Source organism: Arachis stenosperma, chromosome 10 (assembly GCF_014773155.1).
Source record: "Arachis stenosperma cultivar V10309 chromosome 10, arast.V10309.gnm1.PFL2, whole genome shotgun sequence".
Lineage (NCBI taxonomy): Eukaryota > Viridiplantae > Streptophyta > Magnoliopsida > Fabales > Fabaceae > Arachis > Arachis stenosperma.
Window position 1 is genome coordinate 123861062 of NC_080386.1, and position 22956 is coordinate 123884017.

A 22956-nucleotide genomic window follows, 5' to 3' on the forward strand; every position below is an offset into this window, starting at 1 on the left:
ATTATATATAGAGTAAAAATAGTAGAGAGAAATATAAAAATAGAGAGAGGTAAATGAGAGAATTTAGGAAAGGAGTTTATTAATTTTGAAAAAAAAAATTCTCAAGGACCTATTTGTCTTTCGAACTTTATTTTCCTTCCAGCGTGGCACCGTAACGGACACCTGGACGCCGTTTCAGTCACGTCAGCCAGTTCCGTTTGGTGTATGAGAGGCAAATAGACGGAAGGACTAAATTGTCCTCCGTTTGTTAAAGTCAGGGACTTTTTTGTATTTAAATTTTGTTAGAGATGTATTTGTCAAAAATTTAAAAAGTCAGGGACCTATATGTCTTTTTTCCTAATATAATTTAACCATTTGGTCATTTCAAATAATTAAGTTATACCATTAATCTCTATACTTTCACTAAAATTATAAATTGGTCTCTATTGTCAAACATGTGTAACTCACATACTTAAAATAAAGAATATTCTGTTAAATCAAACACTTTTTGAACGATGAAAACTAAATTACAAATTTTAATTCTTTTTTAAGATTCAATTATAAATTTTTAAAATAAAAAATTAATTTACAATTTTACTAAAAATGTAAGGATTAATTATATAATTTAACCTTTATTTTATTAAGCACATTTCCTATTATTAGTTTTTTTTGTTATTATATTGGACTTCCAATAATATTTTCAAACAATGTAGAGAGTTTATATTTTTCTTTCATGTAGAGAGCACAAATTTAAAATTTTAGATGTGTGACTTTCAATTTTTTTTTAAATACACTTAGATTTGAATTTTTTATTTTAAATTTTTTTAAAAATACAATTTAATCTTTAAATTTGTATTTTAATATTAAAAAATTTTAAATGTGCAAATTAAACTTTTCGATTTGTTTTACACTAGAAAAAAAAATATTTCAACACAAACTAGACCTTTCGATTTATACACTATAAAATTGGACTCCACTTCTCCAAATTTGAGGGTAAATTTATTACTTAAAATTAAAAAAAAATTAAATCTATATAAAAAAAACACACTAATTATCCAAATATAACACATACTACCACATCTAAATCAACAAGCTAGTATCAATATGAAACAAGCATGGAGAGAGTTAGGCACACTCATGGCCACCACCATGTTTGTGTACACCGTATTCATGCGGTTGTTACCACCACCTCTTCGCGATCGAATCCGACGCCACACCCGAAAAATCATCCATTACTTATACCCTTACATCAGAATCACCTTCCATGAATTCACAGGCGAAAACTACTTCATGAGGAGTGAAGCTTACACTGCAATCCAAACATACCTTAGCCAGCACTCTTCCAAACTAGCCTCAAGGCTCAAAGCCGAAGAGGCGAAATCAAGCAGCAACACCAATTCCCCTTTAATTTTCAGCATGGATGACAACGAAGAAATAGAAGATGAGTTCCAAGGGATTAAGATTAAGTGGGTTTCAAACAAAATTACTCAGAAAACAGGGTCATTTTCTTGGCACCCGGAAGAGAAAAGGTACTATAAACTCACCCTTCATAGGTGCTATAGAGATATCATAATTGGATCTTACCTCAACCATGTCTTGGAAGAAGCAAGAGCCATTGAAATGAAGAGTAGGGAGTTGAAATTGTATGCAAATAGCAAGACAAAGTGGAGCCACATAGTTTTCGAGCACCCGGCGAGGTTCGAGACCTTGGCAATGGATCCGAAGAAGAAGGAAGAGATGGTGAAGGATCTTGTTAAGTTCAAGAAAGGGAAAGAGTACTACAAGAAAGTGGGGAAGGCTTGGAAAAGAGGGTATTTGCTGTATGGTCCTCCAGGGACTGGAAAGTCAACAATGGTGGCTGCCATGGCTAATTTCATGAACTATGATGTGTATGATCTTGAATTAACCGCCGTGAAGGACAATTCTGAGTTGAGAAAACTGTTGATTAACACGGCAAGTAAGTCCATTATCGTCATTGAAGACATTGATTGCTCACTTGATCTCACTGGCCAGAGGAAGAACAAGGTACTAAATCGATTTTACCATTATTTTAGCAAATTCTGATACAATACATTTTCTTTTCTGGCCGGTCGTAAGAAGCAGTAGACTCAAAATGGGAATGGGCTAAGATTACTAGATTAAAATCTAGAATATGATGATAGAGTCCATGGCATAATTCTAAACGAAAATGTTTTGATAAGAAAAATAATCAGAAATTATTTTATTTAGTATTTATTAATTTTATTTAATATTAAAATATTAAATAAAATAAATTTTAATTAATTTTTTGTCTCTCTAATATTATTAAATTCTCTAAATTCATTCTATAGTAGATCAGAATAGAATAAGGTTATATATATATTTTTTATGAGAATTAGCTTATTAATAGACACTCATATTCTTATTGATTTTTATTTGTTACGTATAAAACTAATAAAGTGAAATTAGTTTTTTTTTTGTGTTAGCCCATAGTATTCTCCAACTCCACAGATCAATAACTAATTTATTGCGGGCAGATATGAGTTTGCTGACTACTCGACTATTCTAAGTTGGTTATAAAAGTAAAATTAATTAGTTAAACGAAAATATTTAATAACAAAAAAAATAAAAAATAGTCAAAATATGTCTTATTAATATTAATTAATTATTAATAAAATTAACAAATACTAAATAAGATAAGTTTAGATTGTTTTTTAGCAGAATTTATTGAACTATCATTCAAAATCATGAAAAATTATACTTATAAAATATTGAATTTGGTTAAAAAATGTTGTCTAATGATTTAGATAATTTTTTTAAAAATTAGTATAACTTTTTATAAGTATTAATTAAATTTATTACATTATGATTATAATTATAAATGTTTTAGATAATAGTCAAAGTTCAAATCTCTGATGGTAGCTTACTCTGAGCAGAAGAAGAATGGGAAAAGTGATGCCAGGGAAGAAGGGAAAGGTACTGTAAAAAGGAGCGACGGCGAAGAAGATGAGAAGGGTAGTAAGGTAACTTTGTCTGGTTTGTTGAATATAATAGATGGAATTTGGTCAGCTTGTGGGGGAGAGAAGATAATGATTTTCACAACCAATTTTGTGGAGAAGCTTGATCCAGCTTTGATTAGGAGAGGGAGAATGGACAAGCACATTGAATTATCATATTGTCGCTATGAAGCATTCAAGATTCTTGCAAAGAACTATTTGGATCTTGAGTACCACAATTTGTTTCCCACAATTGAGAAATTGTTGGAAATGACCAATATGACCCCTGCTGATGTTGCTGAGAATCTCATGCCTAAGTCACTTGATGAGGGAGTGGACACTTGCTTGTGTAATTTGGTTCAAGCTCTTGAGAAATCCAAGCAAGATTCAAACAAGGTAGAGATTAATGAAAAGGGGGAAGTCCAATCTACAAGAGAATAAAATCCACGTATTTGGCTTTTTGTTTGTACATTAGTTTGATAATTTGGATATCTATTACTACTACCTTATGTGTAAATATTATTTTGGTCAAATCACTAAGAATAATGCCAGTTCAATTTTCTATTAGCGTAAAGACTATGGAAGAAATTAAAAGAAGAGAGAAAATTGGAAGTAAAGACTAGCTTATAGCGTTTCAATGTATTTAACTAAAAACTAATTTTTACTTTATCTAAAAAATAGTAAAATATATTTTTTTCTTTAATATTTAAAAAAATATTTATAACATTTAATTTTATTTAATATTATCTCTAGCGTTTGATTTAAATTTCATTTTTATTCTTAACATAATTTTTTTAATATATTTTTTTAATTTGACTCTTAAATTCTTAATGGTGAAATAATTAACTATAGAGATAAAGTTAAAATGTATTTTTAACTTGAAGACTCTAATTAAATCGAATCAAATATTAAAAATAAATTTAGAAATTTTTAAAAATATTAAAAATAAAAAATATATTTTGTCCACTAATAAATTACTATTGTAACTTATATATGGATAAAAGATAAAGAATAATGAACTTAAAAGTGAGGTTGCTTGTTTGATTTTTCAATTGATGAAGTGTTTTATCAAGATTTTGCCGTATAAAAATAAGGACAAAACACACCTATAAAATTATTTGGAGAGAAAATTTATACAGTTATAATATTCTAAAAGAGTTTATATTTGGGTCCTAATTTTAATTTATGTTAATCACGACATTCTATAAAATTTTACACATTTTTATGTAAATTATTATATTCTACCACAGATTACATGTAAATCTTTTTAAGTTCTAAACCTCAACAACCTATCCCGAATTATAGTCAATTCACCGAATGTCCATAGACCATCATTGCTAACCAATTTACAAGCAACAAAAGCCATGCAAAATCCGCCATGGATTATGAAGAAACCAAGAATGTGAATCCGTTGCTGACTGTCGTGATTTATACTTTGTAGTGTTATAAAACCATAATGGTTAGTTACAGATTATTCATTCGAGTGAGTTGCAATATTTGTGATTTAGAGATTTTAAACGAGAATCGTTTGTACCGATTAAACGACATTGTTCACATTGCTTAAAGCATCAATGAAAAGGTGAGTTATTTTTTTTTAAATATAAAACTTGTCGTTGGAGTAAAAGATTGGCGGAGTTTGTTATATGTTAGTCTTTATATTTTTTATCACCTTACATTAGTGCAATTTTTTATTGTAGTGAAAGATTAGATAGATTATTCCCTATAAGCATTTGTATATTTAAAATCTGAATAAGTCATTTGTATAAATGTTATATATATGTTAGTCTTTTATCTTTTTTATCATCTTACATTAGTGCAATTTTTTGCAGTAATAAAAGACTAGATAGATTATTCCCTGTAAGCATTTGTGTAATTAAAATCTGATTAGGGTATTTGTATAAATAATTTATGTGTTAGTATTTTATCTTTTAAAATTTGATTAGTACGTATTTATTTTGTTTTCTATTTGATGCAACCGACTAGGTATATTTATAGTGTCAGGAGACAATAAAATATGCTTCTATATGACCGAATCATACCTTACTTGGAGTCCGCCGGTTTGTATCACTTTGTTAGGCTGAACAACCATTGGTTTTGGATGGATGAGCCTATGGTGAGTGCATTTACGAGAGGTGGCATCCTGAGACACACCTTTCATATGCCGTTTGGAGAGTGCACTATCACACTATATGACGTGGCATATAAGTTGGGGTTGCTGTTGATGGGGAGGCCGTTAGTGGGTTTCTCACTAACTTCGAACATTTTATTCTTGATGGGAAGCCAGTGTGAGAATGGTTTGAGGAGCTATTTAGTGAGCTGTCGCCGCCGAATATAGTTAAGCAGATGATGATCCACTTCACATGGTTCTATGAGGGGTTTAGGTGCTCCCAGCTAATGATACTAAGAATACATTGCATATATATGCTCAAACTTACATTTTGATGCTACTATCCACTCAATTATTCGGTGACAAGCATGAGAGTCGGGTTCACCTTTGGTGGTTGTTGTATGTGGTGAAGCTTGATGAGTTGGGCAATTATAGGTAGGGTTCAGCTGTATTGATATGGTTGTATAGATCCATGTGTCGAGTTGCCAACAAAAATGTCACTAACTTAGTTGGACCGTTTCAGCTACTACAGTCTTGAACATTTTGACAATTTCTGACACTGAGGCCACTTGGATTCAACATATTTGCTTTTTCATTGGCATCCAGGTATCTATCTTTTAATGTTTTTTGCGTTATACATGTTTATATTAATGTAGTAGAGTGCATGTATATTCAACTAACAAACAAAATTGTAGGTGGGTGAGTTATCTATCGACCTTGGATGTCAATGAGCAGAGACTTATTCAAATGCGGCTTGCGTTGGATGTAACGACCTAATTTTTGTGAAACAAAATTTTTCTAAAAGTTCAGTGAAGCATACACCTCTACTGCACAAGCACTACATCATCAAACACCTCGTCATGTCATCAGTTACTAAACTAGCGAAAAACTGCATTTTAGAGTCGCTTCGGCTGGAAATTTCAAAAATCTGAGTGACACGGTTAGATTCTGTTTAACGAGCCAATTTCAAATACGCAGAAAAATAAATAATATTTTATTATATTAATATTTTATTATAAAGATATTTTATGATAATATTATTTTAATCGGGTCCAAATTCTATCGGTACGGTTTAATGTCGGCACTCTCTAATGAGCTTAGCTATGCTAATGCTTCATCATAAATCTTTTATCTTCAAGATAATCATGTTACTATTATCATTTATACTAATAACTCATATATTTACTCTAGTAAGTCAAATACTTGTGATCTAACACATCTAGTTTTAGTAATTATCTTTTTAGTGGTATTTTATTATTAAATTTTGAATAAATTACCTTATAACTCCTATAGTTCACAAGTTTTCACCCACTTCCAGCCACATACTTCTTTTTGTTTATCTCTAAATGTGTTTTATTTGTGTTTTAATATGTCTAGTTTTAGTAATTATTTATTTTAAAATATTTTTATAACAAAATTTGATGACTAAACACCTAAACTCATGGCCCATCAGCTTCATTTTCTTCTTCTTTGGCCAAGAAGCAAGAGAGAAAAAGTGAGAAAACTTCCATGATTTCATGCTTTCAAGCACAGATCTTTAGATTCCTAAAACCCTCACAAAAAATTTAAACTGATTAAAGTATTTTTCTCTTCTTTCTCTTGACATTCATACTAATTTTCATAGAGTAAATCAAGGTATGGTAGCCGGTAGCTGTTCTCTTTTCATGAAAGTTTCGGCTATGAAGAACCATGCTTAACTAGTCATTTTTTATGCCTTCTCTTAAGATATGTTGTCTAAGAACCTTGTGTATCAATAAAGCATGGTTTTCAGTTCGAGAAAGGTGAGAAAATCTCTCTCTATTTCATGATGAAGGTTTGGCCTTCATGAGTTCTATGGTTTAAAAGTTTGTTTTGATTGAAAATTAGGTGAAAAAGTAAGCTAAGAATCACTTAGAAAAACCAATTTTTGGTGGCTAAATCAAGAGGTAAGGTTTGACTGAATTAAAATTTGTTAATTGTGTTTTTGATGTGTGAATGTTTAATTGATGATTGATGCTTGAAATTGGATGTTTATATATTTATTTTTTCATGAAAAATTGGTGATTTATAAGTTTAACAATTCGATACCAAGAAGATGCTGGAAAATCGAACTGTTTCAGTCTAGAGTGGAGCTGTTTACAAGTTTGATTCTTGTGAAATTTTATGTGGCTTGGTGGCTAAAAGTTGCACCAAGAAAATAAGAAAAAATTGATTATCAAAAATCTTGAAAAAGGGTTAAAAATCAAGCCAAAATCTTGATAAAAATGGTGGATGTTTGATTTTTTGGAGAGCAAGAAATCAGCCGCTGAATGTGTTTTGGGGCAAAAATATAATTATTAAAACTTTTGGGTGCTTTGGAGTCAAAATTCAATTAGTTCAAATTTTTGGGTCAATTTGCAATTTCTAAAAGTTTAAGGATAAAATATTATTAAATAAGTTTTAAAAATATTAAGATATTATTATTTTATTTATAATATTATTTTAATAATAATGATATAATATTAGAAGGACAAAATGGTAATTTTACCTAAATATCAGGGATAAAATGGTAAAGAAAGATAATTTAAAGTCCAAAATCCTATAATTCTCTTCATAAAACATCTAAGGAGAGATAAGAACATGTGAAAAAACAGGGAATGAGTGAACGGTAAAATGTTTAAAGAGATAAAAATAGATTGAGAAAACAAACGAAAAACAACGATAAGAACGCTAGTGAGAGGCAAGAACAGAATGAGGAAGTAAAGAAGAAAAACAGATAGTGAACGAAGATAGAAGATCAGTAATGAGAAATGAGAAAGTTATAAGTTGATCATCTGCTGCTTGAGACGGGTAGATAGACAGTGATACGGCCACTCAGAATGCTTTCTAGGGATACACAGCCTTAAAGGGTTGCACCTGTAGGCTAAGACCTGGGGTCACTTACCGAGGATATCAATACATACACGGCTGAAATAACATACTTGTAAAGTAAAGATTGCTTACAAAGGATATGAATGCATACGTCGACTAGAGAGAGCTGCAATGTAAAGACATAGGGTGATTACAGTAGGTATGCAAACTAAAAAGCCGTACCCGGACCAGCTGCTGGGTAATGTTGGGAGTGGGTTAGTAACCGACAAATTAGCTCATGACCTACACTAGGATTTGACATGCATCATACGTGTGTGAACATCATTCTCTGTTATGCACTCTCTGTTTGTGTGTTGTTTGCTGTATTCTTCTGTTTGTATTATGTTTTTTGTGTATTCTATTCGTTGTTTGTTTGTATTCTCTGTTATGTTGTGTGTCTGGTGACAAGGAAGGAAACAATTAACTTAACTAACCACCCTGACTTTACTAAGAACTCCCCAATTCTTATCCGTTACCTTCCCTCCAGATGGAAATGGGAGTCCTCTTTCATGATTTGATAGCGATCGTTTCACACCAGAAATTTCGCTCTGGGTAGTCTTCTGAGTTTAGAGCGAGCTTCATTTTCTGTTTATATATATACCGTGAGACAATCGCTGTCTACGACTTGTTTACTTCCGGACTTCAATCTGAATCACAGTACGAGTTTCCTCTAACATGGCTACATGATGGAGTATCAGTGGGTTGCCCAATGACAATGTATGATCGTGCAGAGGAGTCGTGGATGACATTCCAATTTTTGATAACGTCCAACTTGGCCTAAGTTTTGGAAACCTAGAATGTAGTTCCCTTGCTTTTGTAGTCTAGAGGGATTAGGTAAGTATAAAGTCTAGGCTAGCTTGGGTGCCAACTTAGGAATTTCTTGAATAGGTCAGGACCTGAAATATTATATGTATTAAATGTATATAGTTAATATCTAGCTATTTCTAGAGGTGTTCTAACTAAGATTTATACGTTGCTAAAGGCTAGGTAATTGAATATTATTAACTGTTTGAGATGTATATAAGTGTGGTTGTTTATAACTGTGTTATCTGTTATTATTTATGATTTTATCTATGTATGTTCTGCTTGTTAGATCAACATTTTCAAAAAAAAAAATTTACCCCCAAAAATAGCTAAGTTATAACAACGAATTAGACTCATATATTAAATAATAGTTAAAGTTAAAGAAAGTAAGTTAGTAACACTTAGCTTCTAGTATAATCATAGCATGCTAAAAGTTGGGTCGTCACATTAGATAGGTTGCGTGCTCGACACATAAGTTATTTACGGTGGTTAATTGTATCATTTGTAGGTGATAGGTTTCTTTTTATGTCGTTCTTTAAGCATAGATTCTCTTTTGCAGTTTGCATATGAGGCACGACTGAGCACAGCATGCTATGGTATAGAAACACGGATAACGCAGAGCCTGAAAATACCCACAGTCACATGTACAGTTCCTAAGTGAAACTCAATATGTACCAAAATTATATACTCAATTCTACGACAGATACTATAACTGTTGATAGTTAACACAGCTTTCTCTTTGCTCTGTAATGATTGCCTAATCTAAAATTCTGTAGGAGTGATTGTATCATGCAATATTTGGCCCCCAAAAGCATAATCAAATTCCGACTATTGCCCCATAACTTCCGAGTTTAAGGTAGAAAAGTGTGGAGGATATTGCTGTGTGCCGGAACTTGAAGGAACATGTTGTGTATGTGGATTGCTCCTTGTATCCTCATTAATATCTCCAACTATGTCGACAAGCCCCTCGTCTGCATCATCCTCTCACATTGCATTTTCAACTCGACCCAGTTCTCCGTCGCTTGAACAATAAAAAGATCATGCAAGGAGAATGAGCCATCGCAACCGCTAGCTCACAGAAGGAACAATTGTCTCCTACAACACAAGGATCTTCATCCTCGTAGTTCAAATCAACCGTAAAAGAGGGAGATGCAACCAACAAATAGGCTGGTGCAACCACAGACATCAAACTGAAACTCCCCCCCAATGCAGTCGATTGAGGATTCGGAGCTGATGCCCCAGAATTGTCGACAACATCCTCCAACTTTGCATACAACTCATTTGTTCTCACCTCCGAAAAAGTTCTGCGACAATGAAATAGAACATGCAGATCCTCATCAGACCCTATCACAAACGTATCATACTTCACACCAGTTGACACAATGGCAATCAGGATTTTGTAAAATAACTTATTCATCCATTTGGTCCCGCACACCCTAAACTTCTGCAATATACTGGTTTTTAAATTTGACAAACTATTTTATGAACGGATAAAGACACTCAACGACTTTTTGTCAGTGAAGTTCACGCCATCTTTTTTGCTTTTTTGAATATTTTTTGTATAGTTTACAAGAGCTAAGAAACTATCCTCACCAGATATTGGCTTTATATTCTCATAATCCGCTATAGCCCAGAGTGGATTATCACAACGCATCTCTTCATAATCCATTGTAACCTCACACATATTAATTACACTAGTTCTCACGTAATCTGTTGTAGAGTTTTGCGGTTTTTTAGATTTAGTGATTTGACTATAATCTAAAATAGAGTGTTGCGGTTTAGTAAGATTTGCACGTAATCTACAATAGAATATAGAGATTTATATAAAAATATGTAAAATATTGTAGAGTATTATAATTTAGGGTAAAAAACCATAATAAGCCAACTGGCTCAGAAAATTACGTAAATACGCCAAAGCAAAAATCGATACAGCAATAAGCCAGATCGTATTTTTATATAATTCGAACCAGGTTGGTTCGAACTCTATTTGTTAGTAAATCGAACCAGGTTGGTTCGAATTATGGTTTTTTTTTTGTTAGTAATTCGAACCAGCCTGGTTCGAATTAGTAATGAAGGTAATTCGAACCAAGGTGGTTCGAATTATAGAGAGAGAATGTCTGCATGTAATTCGAACCAGGCTGGTTCGAATTACACCAATCATAGTTCGAACCAGGCCGGTTCGAACTATGTGTGAGACTGACTGTATATATATGGTTCCAAACGTGAGTTACTCTCATTAGAGGGAGTAGGATGGCTAGTGAGGAGAGTTTTGTTGTTTTGGTGCACCACAGAGGATCTGTTAATAGAAAAACTCGTTCCGGAGTAAAGTTCACGGATAAGAATCCTCTATGTATTGTCATAACATCTACGACGAGTTACGATGACCTTGTTAGCGCTGTACTAATGAAGCTTGGTCTGGAGGGTGCGAAGCGGATAAAGAAGTTTTTCTATCGCATTCCAGTCACGGTGCTACAGAATACGGTGAAGTATGATTGCTTCACGATTAATAATGATGCGGACTTGCAAGTAATGTTTCTCTGTCGGCGGCAGTTTCCGGAGGTGAGGACACCAGAGTTGTTGGCCCGGCTGGTTGATGTTGTATCCAGCTCCGGCGGTTCGAACAGGAATACGAACACTATAGCGAATGCAGCAGGTTCTAGTTCCCGGCCTGCCGTTGCTTCCTCGTCCGTCCCTGTGTACGAACCAGTGGTCCAACATGTCGCCTCCCCATCTTTCGCTGTTGACCTCAATGCCACCGAAGGCGACGAGGTAGTGGAAAGGGAAAATTTGCCGAACGCTTTAGTGGGAGTTGCACCTGTTGGCGTAGGAGACGGTTTTTTGGACGATGAAGACGAGGATGACGTCGAGCCGGATATGATTGACGATGATAGCGCTGATGATATTGGAGCGACTGGGCCTGCATTGGAGGTAGGTGGTTCTAGCTCTGGCACACAGCAGTATCCACCACATTTTTCCTCATTGGACTTGGACGCCATGAGACATGAGGGGGTTTTAGGGCACGCTGTTGGATTCGGAGCTAGAGATGCGGAAGGGAGTACTGGTCTGACAGAGTTCCAGGTTGGTCAGCAATTCCAGGATAAAGATGAGGCCCTTTTAAGTGTGAAGACTTACAGCATCCGGCGAGGGGTACAGTACAAGGTGGTGGAGTCCGATCACCGCCGGTATGTGGGCAAGTGTTCCGAGTTTGGGAATGGGTGCACATGGTTGATTCGACTGAGTCTCCGGAAGCGCAAGGGCATCTGGGAGGTCAAACGGTACAATGGACCTCACACTTGCCTGGCCACATCCATCTCTAGTGACCACAGGAGTTTGGATTATCATGTGATTTCGGCTTTCATTATGCCAATGGTTAGGGCCGATGCATCCGTGAGCATCAAGGTGCTCCTGAACGCCACGGCAGCGCACTTTGGTTTTAGGCCGACTTACCGGAGGGTTTGGATGGCGAAGCAGAAATCTATTGCCCTCATATACGGTGACTGGGATGAGTCCTACAACGACCTGCCTAGGTGGGTCTTGGGTGTCCAGCTGACGATGCCTGGGAGTGTTGTGGTCCTGAAGACGAGCCCGGTTCGAGTTGGAGGACAGGTGGACGAATCTCAAGCGTACTTCCACAGACTTTTCTGGACTTTCCCGCCCTGCATCGAGGCTTTCCGTCATTGCAAGCTGCTAATCAGCATTGACGGCACACATTTGTATGGGAAGTATGGGGAACGTTGCTCATCGCGATTGCACAGGATGGGAACTCCAACATTCTACCTGTGGCATTCGCACTAGTAGAGGGTGAGAATGCGGAATCCTGGACATTCTTTCTCTCACACCTTCGACAGCACGTGACCCCGCAGCCCGGTCTGCTGGTTATATCGGACAGGCACAACGGCATCAAGGCTGCGCTTGAGGCCCCTGACGGCGGTTGGCTACCGCCATCTGCGTACCGTGCATTCTGCATACGACACGTAGCGGCTAATTTTGCCCTAACCTTCAAGGGCAAAGACGCTAGGAGGCTACTAGTGAACGCGGCGTATGCGAAGACCGAGGTTGAATTTGATTACTGGTTTGATATCCTGCGATCTGAAGATCCGGCGATGTGTGAGTGGGCGAACCGGATTGATTACTCGTTGTGGACTCAGCATCGTGATGAGGGGCGGAGATTCGGTCACATGACGACGAACATCTCCGAGTGTGTGAACTCTATCCTGAAGGGGGTCAGAAATCTCCCTGTAGCATCCCTGGTGAAGGCAACATATTGTAGGCTTGCGGAACTGTTTGTTCGCAAGGGGAGAGAGGCTGAGGCCCAGATGGGAACAGGACAACAATTCAGTCAGCATTTGGTGAAGTGTATTGAGGCCAACATGAAGACGGCCAGGTGCTTCACGGTGACGCTGTATGACCGGGATAACTCCGAGTTCACTGTAGCAGAGACTACTCCGACTGGTTCTTTCTCCTTGGGTACTTACAGAGTATCACTTGCCTCTCGGACATGTGACTGCGGGTACTTCCAGGCTCTTCATTTCCCGTGTCAGCACGCACTTGCGTGCTGTGCATACTCACGGGTCACCTGGACCTCTTACGTTCACAGCGTCTATCAGATTAGCTCGGTCTTCAATGTGTATCGGATGGGATTCACACCTCCCATCCCGGAGGGCTTCTGGCCACCTTACGACGGGCCCACAGTGATTCCAGACCCTGCCATGAGGCGTGCCAGAGAGGGTCGTCCTAGATCCACTAGGATACGGACGAACATGGACGAGGCGGATCCGAATCGGCCAAAGAGGTGCGGCCTATGTCGCCAACCTGGACACACGCGACGTAGTTGCCCACAGGTTGCAGGCTCGTCTCAGACAGGACACCATTAGTATGCATGTTGTTAGTGTTAGCATTATCTACATTAGTGCGCATCTTGCTAGTCTTAGAGTTATTTAGATTATATCCCATGTTGTTAGTGTCAGTATTATTTACATTAGTGCACATGACTTTTAGTTTGATTGTTGCGAGTAGTAATGAATATGGCTTTTTTAATTATGTATTTTTTTTTCTTTAAAGTTCAATCATGTATGATCCTGGTTTGTACTTTTTTTGTTATCTTATAGTCTGTTTATCTATGTTTTTTTTTTAATTTGTGTTCTGGGACATTGATTTTGTATGATCAATGAATCTTGAAACAGTTTAGCGTTTATTTTCTCTTATTGAACTGTGTCCGGGTTGGCGACATAGGCCGCATCTCTTTGGCTGATTCGGCTATGCCTCGTCCATAGATACACAGCTTAGTCAGTCTCACACATAGTTCGAACCGGCCTGGTTCGAACTATTATTGGTGTAATTCGAACCAGCCTGGTTCGAATTACATGCAGACAGTCTCTCTCTATAATTCGAACCACCTTGGTTCGAATTACCTTCATTACTAATTCGAACCAGGCTGGTTCGAATTACTAACAAAAAAAAAAACCATAATTCGAACCAACCTGGTTCGATTTACTAACAAATAGAGTTCGAACCAACCTGGTTCGAATTATATAAAAATACGATCTGGCTTATTGCTGTAACGATTTTTGCTTTGGCGTATTTACGTAATTTTCTGAGCCAGTTGGCTTATTATGGTTTTTTACCCTATAATTTACATATATTAGAATCAAAACCAAAATGTAAGCGCTTTTAAAATGTTGTAATTGTATAAGTATACTCTTCAATTATTTTAAATATGTGAATTACCCTAAAAACCAACTGAGCAAGAAATTAAAAAAAAATGTACCTGTTTTTAGACTGATGAGTGAAGTGTTCTATACTGCGGAATCTTGTAAAAGCAAAATTGAAAATGACATCCCTTATAGTATTAATTAACAAAAAAATAATAAGGTTTTGCTCATAAATAATCTATTAAGTCATCATCATCACACCGGCCTGGAATTCATCCCAAGCCACTTTATATATTATATTTAGTATCTGATGTCTAAGGTTGAAAACCGAAACATTTTAGGTTGGGAAATGACGTTTATTTATTTATAGCATAATAGTCAATAAGTACGTCAATAGCAGACATGTGATTGTTATATAAATGGGGTATTATATACATAATAATTTATGCAAATCAAGTGCATTATTCGTTACATATTGCAAGTTGGGGCAGACTAAAATAATAAAGTTGAAATGGCATGTGTGTTTTGAAGTTGATCCATATCTTGCATATATAGGTCAGGTGTATTTAATTACCAGATGAAGAAAAGAATCTCAATTAATTGAACTTATTAAGTTAATTTGAATCAATTAATTAAAGCTAAAATTGTAAGTATGTGCCTTGTATATGCGTTACAGATGACAACATATGCTGCATTTATGTTGATTAAACATTGAATTTGGACATTATAGAATAACAAAAATGTTATGGACCGTTAACCAATATGGATTAACTTCTTTTTTAATAATATCGTCATCTTCAACTTTTCTTTTTTTCTTGTTTGATTTGTTATGTTTTTTTTTTCCATCATCTTTTATTATTATCATCATCGATATTTTTTATATATTTAAAAAATTAAAACAAAAATTTTAATTTATAACACATAAATTTTAATATACATCATAAAAATTTTAGTATAAAACACAAATTTTTAAAAAAATATATATAAAAAAAATATTTACATCTAACCAATAAAATATACATAATACAAAAATTTTGATACACAATATAAAATTTAATACACAATACAAAAAATTAGTGGGCATCACAAAATTTTTTTAAAAACTACGTATTTAAAATATTGACAGTTTTAACATCTAACTAACAAAATATATACAACATAAAAAATTTGGTACATAACATAAAAATTTTTAAAGATTTACAACTTATCTAATCAACAAAATATTTTCACAAATAAAAATTTATTTACTATATATAAATATTTCTGTACTATGAATAAAAATTTATATATTATGTATTAAAATTCTATACTATATCGATAATTTTTTTTTTTTTGATGATTGATAAAATTTTTGCTATGTACAAAAATTTATTTTATATATAAATATTTATGTCCTATATCAATAAATTTATATACTTTTCAATAATAACTTCTATACTAAAAAGCACAGATAAAAAATAAATGATGACGCATGCCCATATTATTTTTGTTAAATTTATACTAAATTAATTAGAATTAACTACAAAAACTTTGGTACGCCGTACGTACAACATCACCGTATCGGTAATATATTATATATAGGCCTAAGCAGAGTATTTTTTTTATCCACTATCTGTCTATCTCATAAAAATTCTTGATCATACTACATACCAGATTTATTAATTACACCAAATTCTCACATTATATTTGTGGCTGGTTTTTTTCGTTACGGAAAGAAATAAAATAACACCATAAAATACACGTGCGAAAAAAAATTATACTATTATAATGTCAAATGTAAAACACAAACTGCGTTTTGAATTTTTTAATTTTTTTAATTTTTGAAACATATTAAACACAAGTTGCGTTTTGTTATTTTTATTTTTTTTTAATTTTTGTGTAAGTTAAATACAGGTTGCATTTTGGAGCCACAAAATTTAAAATTTTTTTTGAAGTCCACAACACACAGGTTGTATTTTGTGAATGTTAAAAACTTTTTTTTGGAGATCCCAAAATGCAGGTTGTATTTTGTACACGGAATAATATTTTAATCCACAATTTTGTCTATAAATACGAAACGCAATTTCATTCATCTGCATCTTTACTTCTCCTTTTATTTTTTCTTGTATAAAGTTCATAGTGGTGTGCTTTTTTGTCAGTTAACTGTGTTAAAAAAGTCGAGTTAGGTGATGCTGAAGTTATGGAAGGTGTTGTAAATTTGCGAATATATTATAATGGTGAGATAATACCAAACACACACGAATGAGTGACTTTTGTTTGTGAATCTCCCTTATCGTTTGCTATTCCGTGTACCATCAGTTTTGCGGAGTTACAAAATGGTCTGCGTGATAATATACAAAGTCACATTTCGAAAAGGGTGAGTAACATTTTATACAAAAATTTTGTACAAGTATTTGGTGGGTTGATACAGTTTCAAATAATGTCCATCACTGACGACACAAGTATGCAACATATGTTCTGTATTTATCAACAAACCTGATTTCACGTGCCGATAATCGAGCTGTACATTGAGTTTGAACAGCATACGGGGATGGATTCGGTTGGCGACGATGTCAACGTTGATGAAATCGGGGATATAGATTGGAAAGAAGATAACAACGACAGTGAAGATGAGTTTGAAGCCAACTGTAAAGTCAATGACGAAAACAAGGATGGAGACTTGGCAGACAATCCGACGGTACAAAATGAGGCGAATTCGATCGTAAGTCAGCACCTCTTCGGAGTTCCATCTTTTATGCGGACTCTGGATCTCGAAGCCATGCATGCACCAAAATTTTCTGAACATGTTATCTTATGGTTATTAACCACTACTATTAATTTTATTTGCTTTGTTCGACTGATGGTGGATCACATGTCGTAGGTGAAGGCGACGTTACAGTAGAAGATGGTGAATTTAGTGTTGGAATGAAATTTAATTCTAAGAATTCGGTGACTTTTTTTTAAATAATACTATGTTAATAAAATGATAATAATAACAGTTACTTATATATTTATAATTATTAATAAAAACAAGATAACGATAATTTATTAAACAGTAATATTATTATCATAAAAAATAATAATAAATCACTAAAAAATAATAATAAATTAATAAACAATATTATTAATTTTTAAAAAATACCAATAAATTATTTTTATTATCATAATCAATATTATAAACAAACAATAATATACTAATTATAATAATAATTACATAATAATAATAATAATAATAGTAGTAGTAGTAGTAGTAGTAGTAGTAGTAGTAGAATCACAGTAGCAATAACAAATCCTAATAATAATAATAATAATAATAATAATAATAATAATAATAATAATAATAATAATAAAATTATCTATTATAATACAAATAAATAATATTTGAATATATATATATATATATAAAATTAAATATTAAAAAAATATCTATCCATTAAAGATGAACTAAATATTCAATAATATGTTCTTCATATTTAATAAAATTATGAATTATTTTTTATTTTATAATATTTATCCTAAATTTTTTACTCTTCTTCTTCCTCCCACAAATTTTCAGCACAACTTTATAAGTTAAAACCCCTCATTATAACCTCTTTTTCGGCAAACTTTTCAACTCTTCTATCCTTATTTCTTGCGTTTTGCGTTCGATTTGTATTTTATAGACTCCATCACCACTCTCCTCCAACACGTGGCATTCATGCAATTAGAAAGCCTGCTAAATGCAACCTGTGTTTTGCTTCTCACTGTTGTCAAACGAAATTTCTATTTTGAAAATTCTCAAACGGTCAACCATTCGGTCATTATCTACATGCAGGAAGCAGGAACATGTTTCGAGACTTCAAGCTGCTTTTCTGCCAAACATAAACTATGTTTTGGAGCGTACATGCAGCTTTTTCTTTTTTCATTATAGTCAAAACGTAACATACTTTTTGCATATTATTTAATTTTACATATTCACATTTGTGAATTACACTCCATACAACAATATAATTGAACAACACCATTTTTATTTTTATTTTTTAATTAATTTCTGTATATTTGTTCGAACGTTTATGATTAGACTGAAAGTTATAATATCTTTTATTCAAGATGGATTTCATTTTATCTAACCTCACTTGATGATATGACAGGATTTTGACCTAATCCGAGTAAATGCTAACCTCCAATTAATATCCCTCTCTTTTACTGTTTGTTGGCAATGGGATATCAATACTTGTGTATTGCTTGCAACTTGGATTCAATTTTACTATTTGTTATGTTGGTTCAAATTTTATTATTAACCCAAAATATTATGTGCATATTAAATATTAATTATTAAATTATTTATTATATATTTATTTATAAATATAAATATTATTTTATATATTTTAAATATATATTTTATAAAATAATTAATTTCATAGTTAATTTTAATATATACATAATTATAATTAAATAAAGAGTTATATTTTTATTTAATATTTTTTAAAAGTTTAATTTTAATATACTAATAATATAAAATATTTTATATAAATATATAATCATAAATTATTCTGTTAGATAACTATTTATATTATTAATATAAAAAATAATTATTTTTATTAGTATAATATTATGTGATTGAATGTATGTGTAGAATAATTTTATATTGACTAATTATTTTTTTTTAAATTCAATTGGTCATTATCAAATACTATTATCTGGTTGGATTTGATTTGACTGGGACTCTATCACCTCAAGTCTTTCTTCGTTTTTGGTCGTGTATCACCTCAACTCTTTAGTTTGAACTCTTTTTATTGGCTATTGCCATTGTTATATTTTTGTCCTTTCCAAATTCTAATCCTTTTTTCACGTGGGCTAGGTCCCAAGTTTGCACATCAAAACGTATTGGTCCTCTCATCTCCGCTTTATCATTTTTATATTCTTCCCTCTAGTAGACAAAAGACTAATTAAAATAAATTTAAATTTTATTTAAAAATTTATTATTTATTAATAAATTACTATTTATATAAATTAAGATTTAAATTTTTATTATTTATTTAAATAGATAAATAAATTAATTATTTAATTAATTCAAATTAAATTTCATCTTTTTTTATAGATCAACAGTCAACACATATTGGTCTTCTTTTTAAAATGGAACATCAACGTCCACAATAAAAGATGTTAAATGTATTATTTTTATATAAATATTTTAGTATTAAGTGATTGACAAAATAAAAAAAATAACAATTCCATTTTCTACTAAAAGAAATATACATAAAGTTATACAAATATTATTTAGGGCAATTTACAGAAATAAATAAAGTGGGAGAATTATTTACGTAAATGTGCAAATCTGTTTGTTGTTACGATTTTGTGCAAAATTGAATATTATGTAAACCGTGGCAACCCACCACGGTTTCAAAACAAACATAAACCGTGGGAGGTCACCACGGTTTATGAACAAATTGTGTTGCATGTAAACCGTGGGAGGTCACCACGGTTTACGTATGAAAAAGTGTGTGCATAAACCGTGGTGAGTCACCACGGTTTATGAGGAAGCAATTTTGAAAAAGTGTGCAAATAAACCCTAATTACGTTATGTTAATGTGCATGATTGTTAGTGTTATATTTCAGAGTTACTGCTAAATATTATTTATCTTTTGAGTATGTAGTGAGTGCCTGATTCAGAGTAATTCATCTGTTCATGTATGGTATATATTATAATGCACATTATCAAAGATATCTAAAGAGGTTTAATGAAACTGATAATTTAAAACGACGTTATTATACAAACAGATTTCGTTGTTGATGAAACAAGTTGAAAGTGACATATTTAACCAACGACGCATTACTAAGATTACTTAGAGCAAGAAACAAATAAAACAGCATAGACGAGGGTTACACAACATGGGATCTAAGCATCCCCTCCACCACTTTGTGATCGCTGCTGACAGTTCCTTCGCGTATGCCCAGGCTGACGGCATAACCCACAACGCTTCGGCTGATTCTGTTGAGACTGATCCATGCTTCCTCGGATCCTGGTTGACTTTGGACGACCTTCCTTTGCCCGCCGCAGATTAGGGTCAGGAATAATGGTCGGGCCACCATATGGAGGCCACAGGCCTTCAGGAATAGGTGGGAGAAACCCATGATTGTAAACGTTGAACACCTCAGTCATACGATACACCTCATGAACATATGACGCCCAGTTTAACCGGGAGTAGGCGCAACAGGCAATGGCGTGGCAACATGGATAATGCAGCGCCTGGAAGTGCCCACAATCGCATCGGTGATCTTTAAGGGAAACTCTGTAGCTACCAAGAGAGAACGTCCCCGTTGGTGTTGTCTCAGCCACGGTGTACTCTAGTTGGTGCCTGTCGTATAATGTCACAGTAAAGCACCTGGAGTCTCTAAGGTTCCGATCAATAGCCTTGACCAACGCCTGACAGAATTCATGGCCGGCTCCGAGTTGTGCCTCTGCTGTCTGTCCCCGGACTACAAATAGCTGTGCAAGCCTCCCGTAGGTTGACTTAACCAATGATGTGACAGGGAGGTTGCGAGTTCCCTTTAGCACGGAGTTCACACATTCACTGATGTTTGTGGTCATGTGCCCGAACCGTCGACCAGCATCCTCATGTTGGGTCCATTTGTCATACTCCATACGGTTGGCCCAGTCACACATTGCTGGATTCTCAGTCCGCATGATGTCGAACCAGTAGTAAAACTCACCCTCAGTCTTGGCGTAGGCAGCATTGACCAGTAACCTCCTTGAGTCCTTACCTTTGAACGTTAGGGCGAAATTGGCGGCCACATGCCTTATACAGTAGGCCCGGAATGCACGAGGAGGCAGCCATCCATTCTCAGGTGCCTCAAGGGCCGCCTTGATCCCATTATGCCTGTCTGAGATAACTAGGATACCCTCCTGAGGAGTCACATGCTCTCGTAGGTTTGACAAGAAGAATGACCACGACTCTGCATTTTCCCCCTCTACAAGGGCGAATGCTACCGGGAGGATGTTCGAGTTTCCGTCCTGAGCTATAGCCAACAGGAGCGTCCCTCCATACTTCCCATACAAGTGGGTACCATCAATACTGACGAGTGGCTTGCAATGCCGGAAAGCCTCGATACAGGGTGGAAATGTCCAGAAAAGTCGGTGAAAGTACACCCTCGACTCATCAACAGCACCACCAATCTGAACCGGAGACGTCTTCAGCACCGTGATTGTTCCCGGCATTGTTGCCTGGATCCCTAGCATCCAACGGGGCAGTTCCGCGTAAGACTCTTCCCAATCTCCATATATTTCTGCCACAGCCTTCTGCTTAGCCAACCAGACCTTCCTGTAACTAGGCCTGAAACCGTAATCAGCTTCTGTCGCTTCTTGAAGTACCTTTACCGTAACCGCAGCATCAGCCCTAACCATAGGAAGAATCCTCGCACATATAACGTTATAATCCAGCTGACGGTGATCACTTGATATACAAGTTGCGAGGCACGTGTGTGGCCCGTTGTACCTCCTAACCTCCCAAGTTCCCTTTCGTGCACGAAGCGCTACACGAATCAACCAAGTGCAACCCTTGCCGAATTGCTTGCATTTTCCATGATACTTCAAATGATCCGATTCGATGACTCTGTACTCAACACCTCGCCGGATGCTATAGTCCTTCACACTGAGCACAGCTTCATCTTTACTCTGAAAAGATTGCCCAATCTCAAATTCTGTAGAAGATCTACCGACTATGTTACCACTGTCTTCCTGTTGACGAAGAGCTTCCAAGTTTAGTGTCGAGAAGTGTGGATGGTATTGATGAGAAGCAGAACTTGAAGGCCGATGTTGCGCATCTGGATCGCCGCCTCTGTTTTCGTCGCTGTCACCATCGATATCAACAGGCTCCTCTTCAGATTCATCGTCACGCATTGCATTCTCTATATGATCAGGTCCACCAAAGTCTTCGAGATAAGGCACAATACCACCACCGGTGCCCACGACGTTGGCAGGCTCAACGACTGCTACAGGCTCGAAAGGGACAGAACCAACAACCTCCGTTTGTTGTAAGTCAGCCGCAAAAGAAGGAGATTGAACCGGCGGAAGATGCGGTCTGACCGGAGGCATCGAACTAGATGCACCACCAGCGGATGCTACGCAAGGAACTGGAGCGGATGCCCCAGAACTATCGACACCAACCTCCAACTTCGCAAACAACTCATGGATTCTGATCTCCGGAAAACTCCTTACACAGTAGAAGAGAACCCTAATATCTTCATCAGACTTAACCGCAAAGGTTTCGTACTGAACACCGGTCGAGACAACCGCCATTGGAATCTTGTAGAATAGTTTCTTCACCCACTTGGAACCCAACACGCCAAGCTTCTCCAAGATGCTGTTCTTCAACTCCGACAAACTCATAGACGAACTGATAAACATACTTAGTGGTTCTCTGTCGGTGAACTTCACACCATGGCTTTTGCTTTTTTTTTATTTTTCCAGAGCAATGCACCAAAGCAAGAAAGCTCTCTTCCTCACTAGCCATTGTGAGAATGATCTCTTCCGGTGCTTGAATCACCCACATATATATAGATTTTTCGTCAAAGTAAACCGTGGCAACCCACCACGTTTTTTTAACCTACATAA

General features: G+C 35.0%; 2 protein-coding genes and 1 pseudogene across 2 annotated transcripts; 2 read left to right on the forward strand and 1 right to left on the reverse strand.

Annotated features, from left to right (window-relative positions):
- Positions 1-1058: 1058 nt before the first annotated feature.
- Positions 1059-3518, forward strand: LOC130955299 (AAA-ATPase At3g28580-like). Its single transcript, XM_057882135.1, has 2 exons — positions 1059-2004; positions 2895-3518. Exons 1-2 carry the CDS (start codon positions 1084-1086, stop codon positions 3393-3395), a joined length of 1422 nt encoding a protein of 473 aa, XP_057738118.1. The 5' UTR covers positions 1059-1083; the 3' UTR covers positions 3396-3518.
- Positions 3519-10865: 7347 nt separating this feature from the next.
- Positions 10866-14257, forward strand: LOC130955300 (uncharacterized; annotated as a pseudogene).
- Positions 14258-20241: 5984 nt separating this feature from the next.
- Positions 20242-22731, reverse strand: LOC130957626 (uncharacterized). Its single transcript, XM_057884476.1, has one exon. It carries the CDS (start codon positions 22729-22731, stop codon positions 20242-20244), a length of 2490 nt encoding a protein of 829 aa, XP_057740459.1.
- Between the last annotated feature and the right edge of the window lie 225 nt (positions 22732-22956).

Bases quoted from the DNA above. Each gene is read 5' to 3' on its own strand.
- LOC130957626 (XM_057884476.1), bottom strand. From the start codon at position 22,731: ATGAGTTTGTCGGAGTTGAAGAACAGCATCTTGGAGAAGCTTGGCGTG.
- LOC130955299 (XM_057882135.1), top strand. From the start codon at position 1,084: ATGAAACAAGCATGGAGAGAGTTAGGCACACTCATGGCCACCACCATG. The intron at 2,005-2,894 runs GTACTAAATCGA...TACTCTGAGCAG, and splicing joins CTGGCCAGAGGAAGAACAAG to AAGAAGAATGGGAAAAGTGA.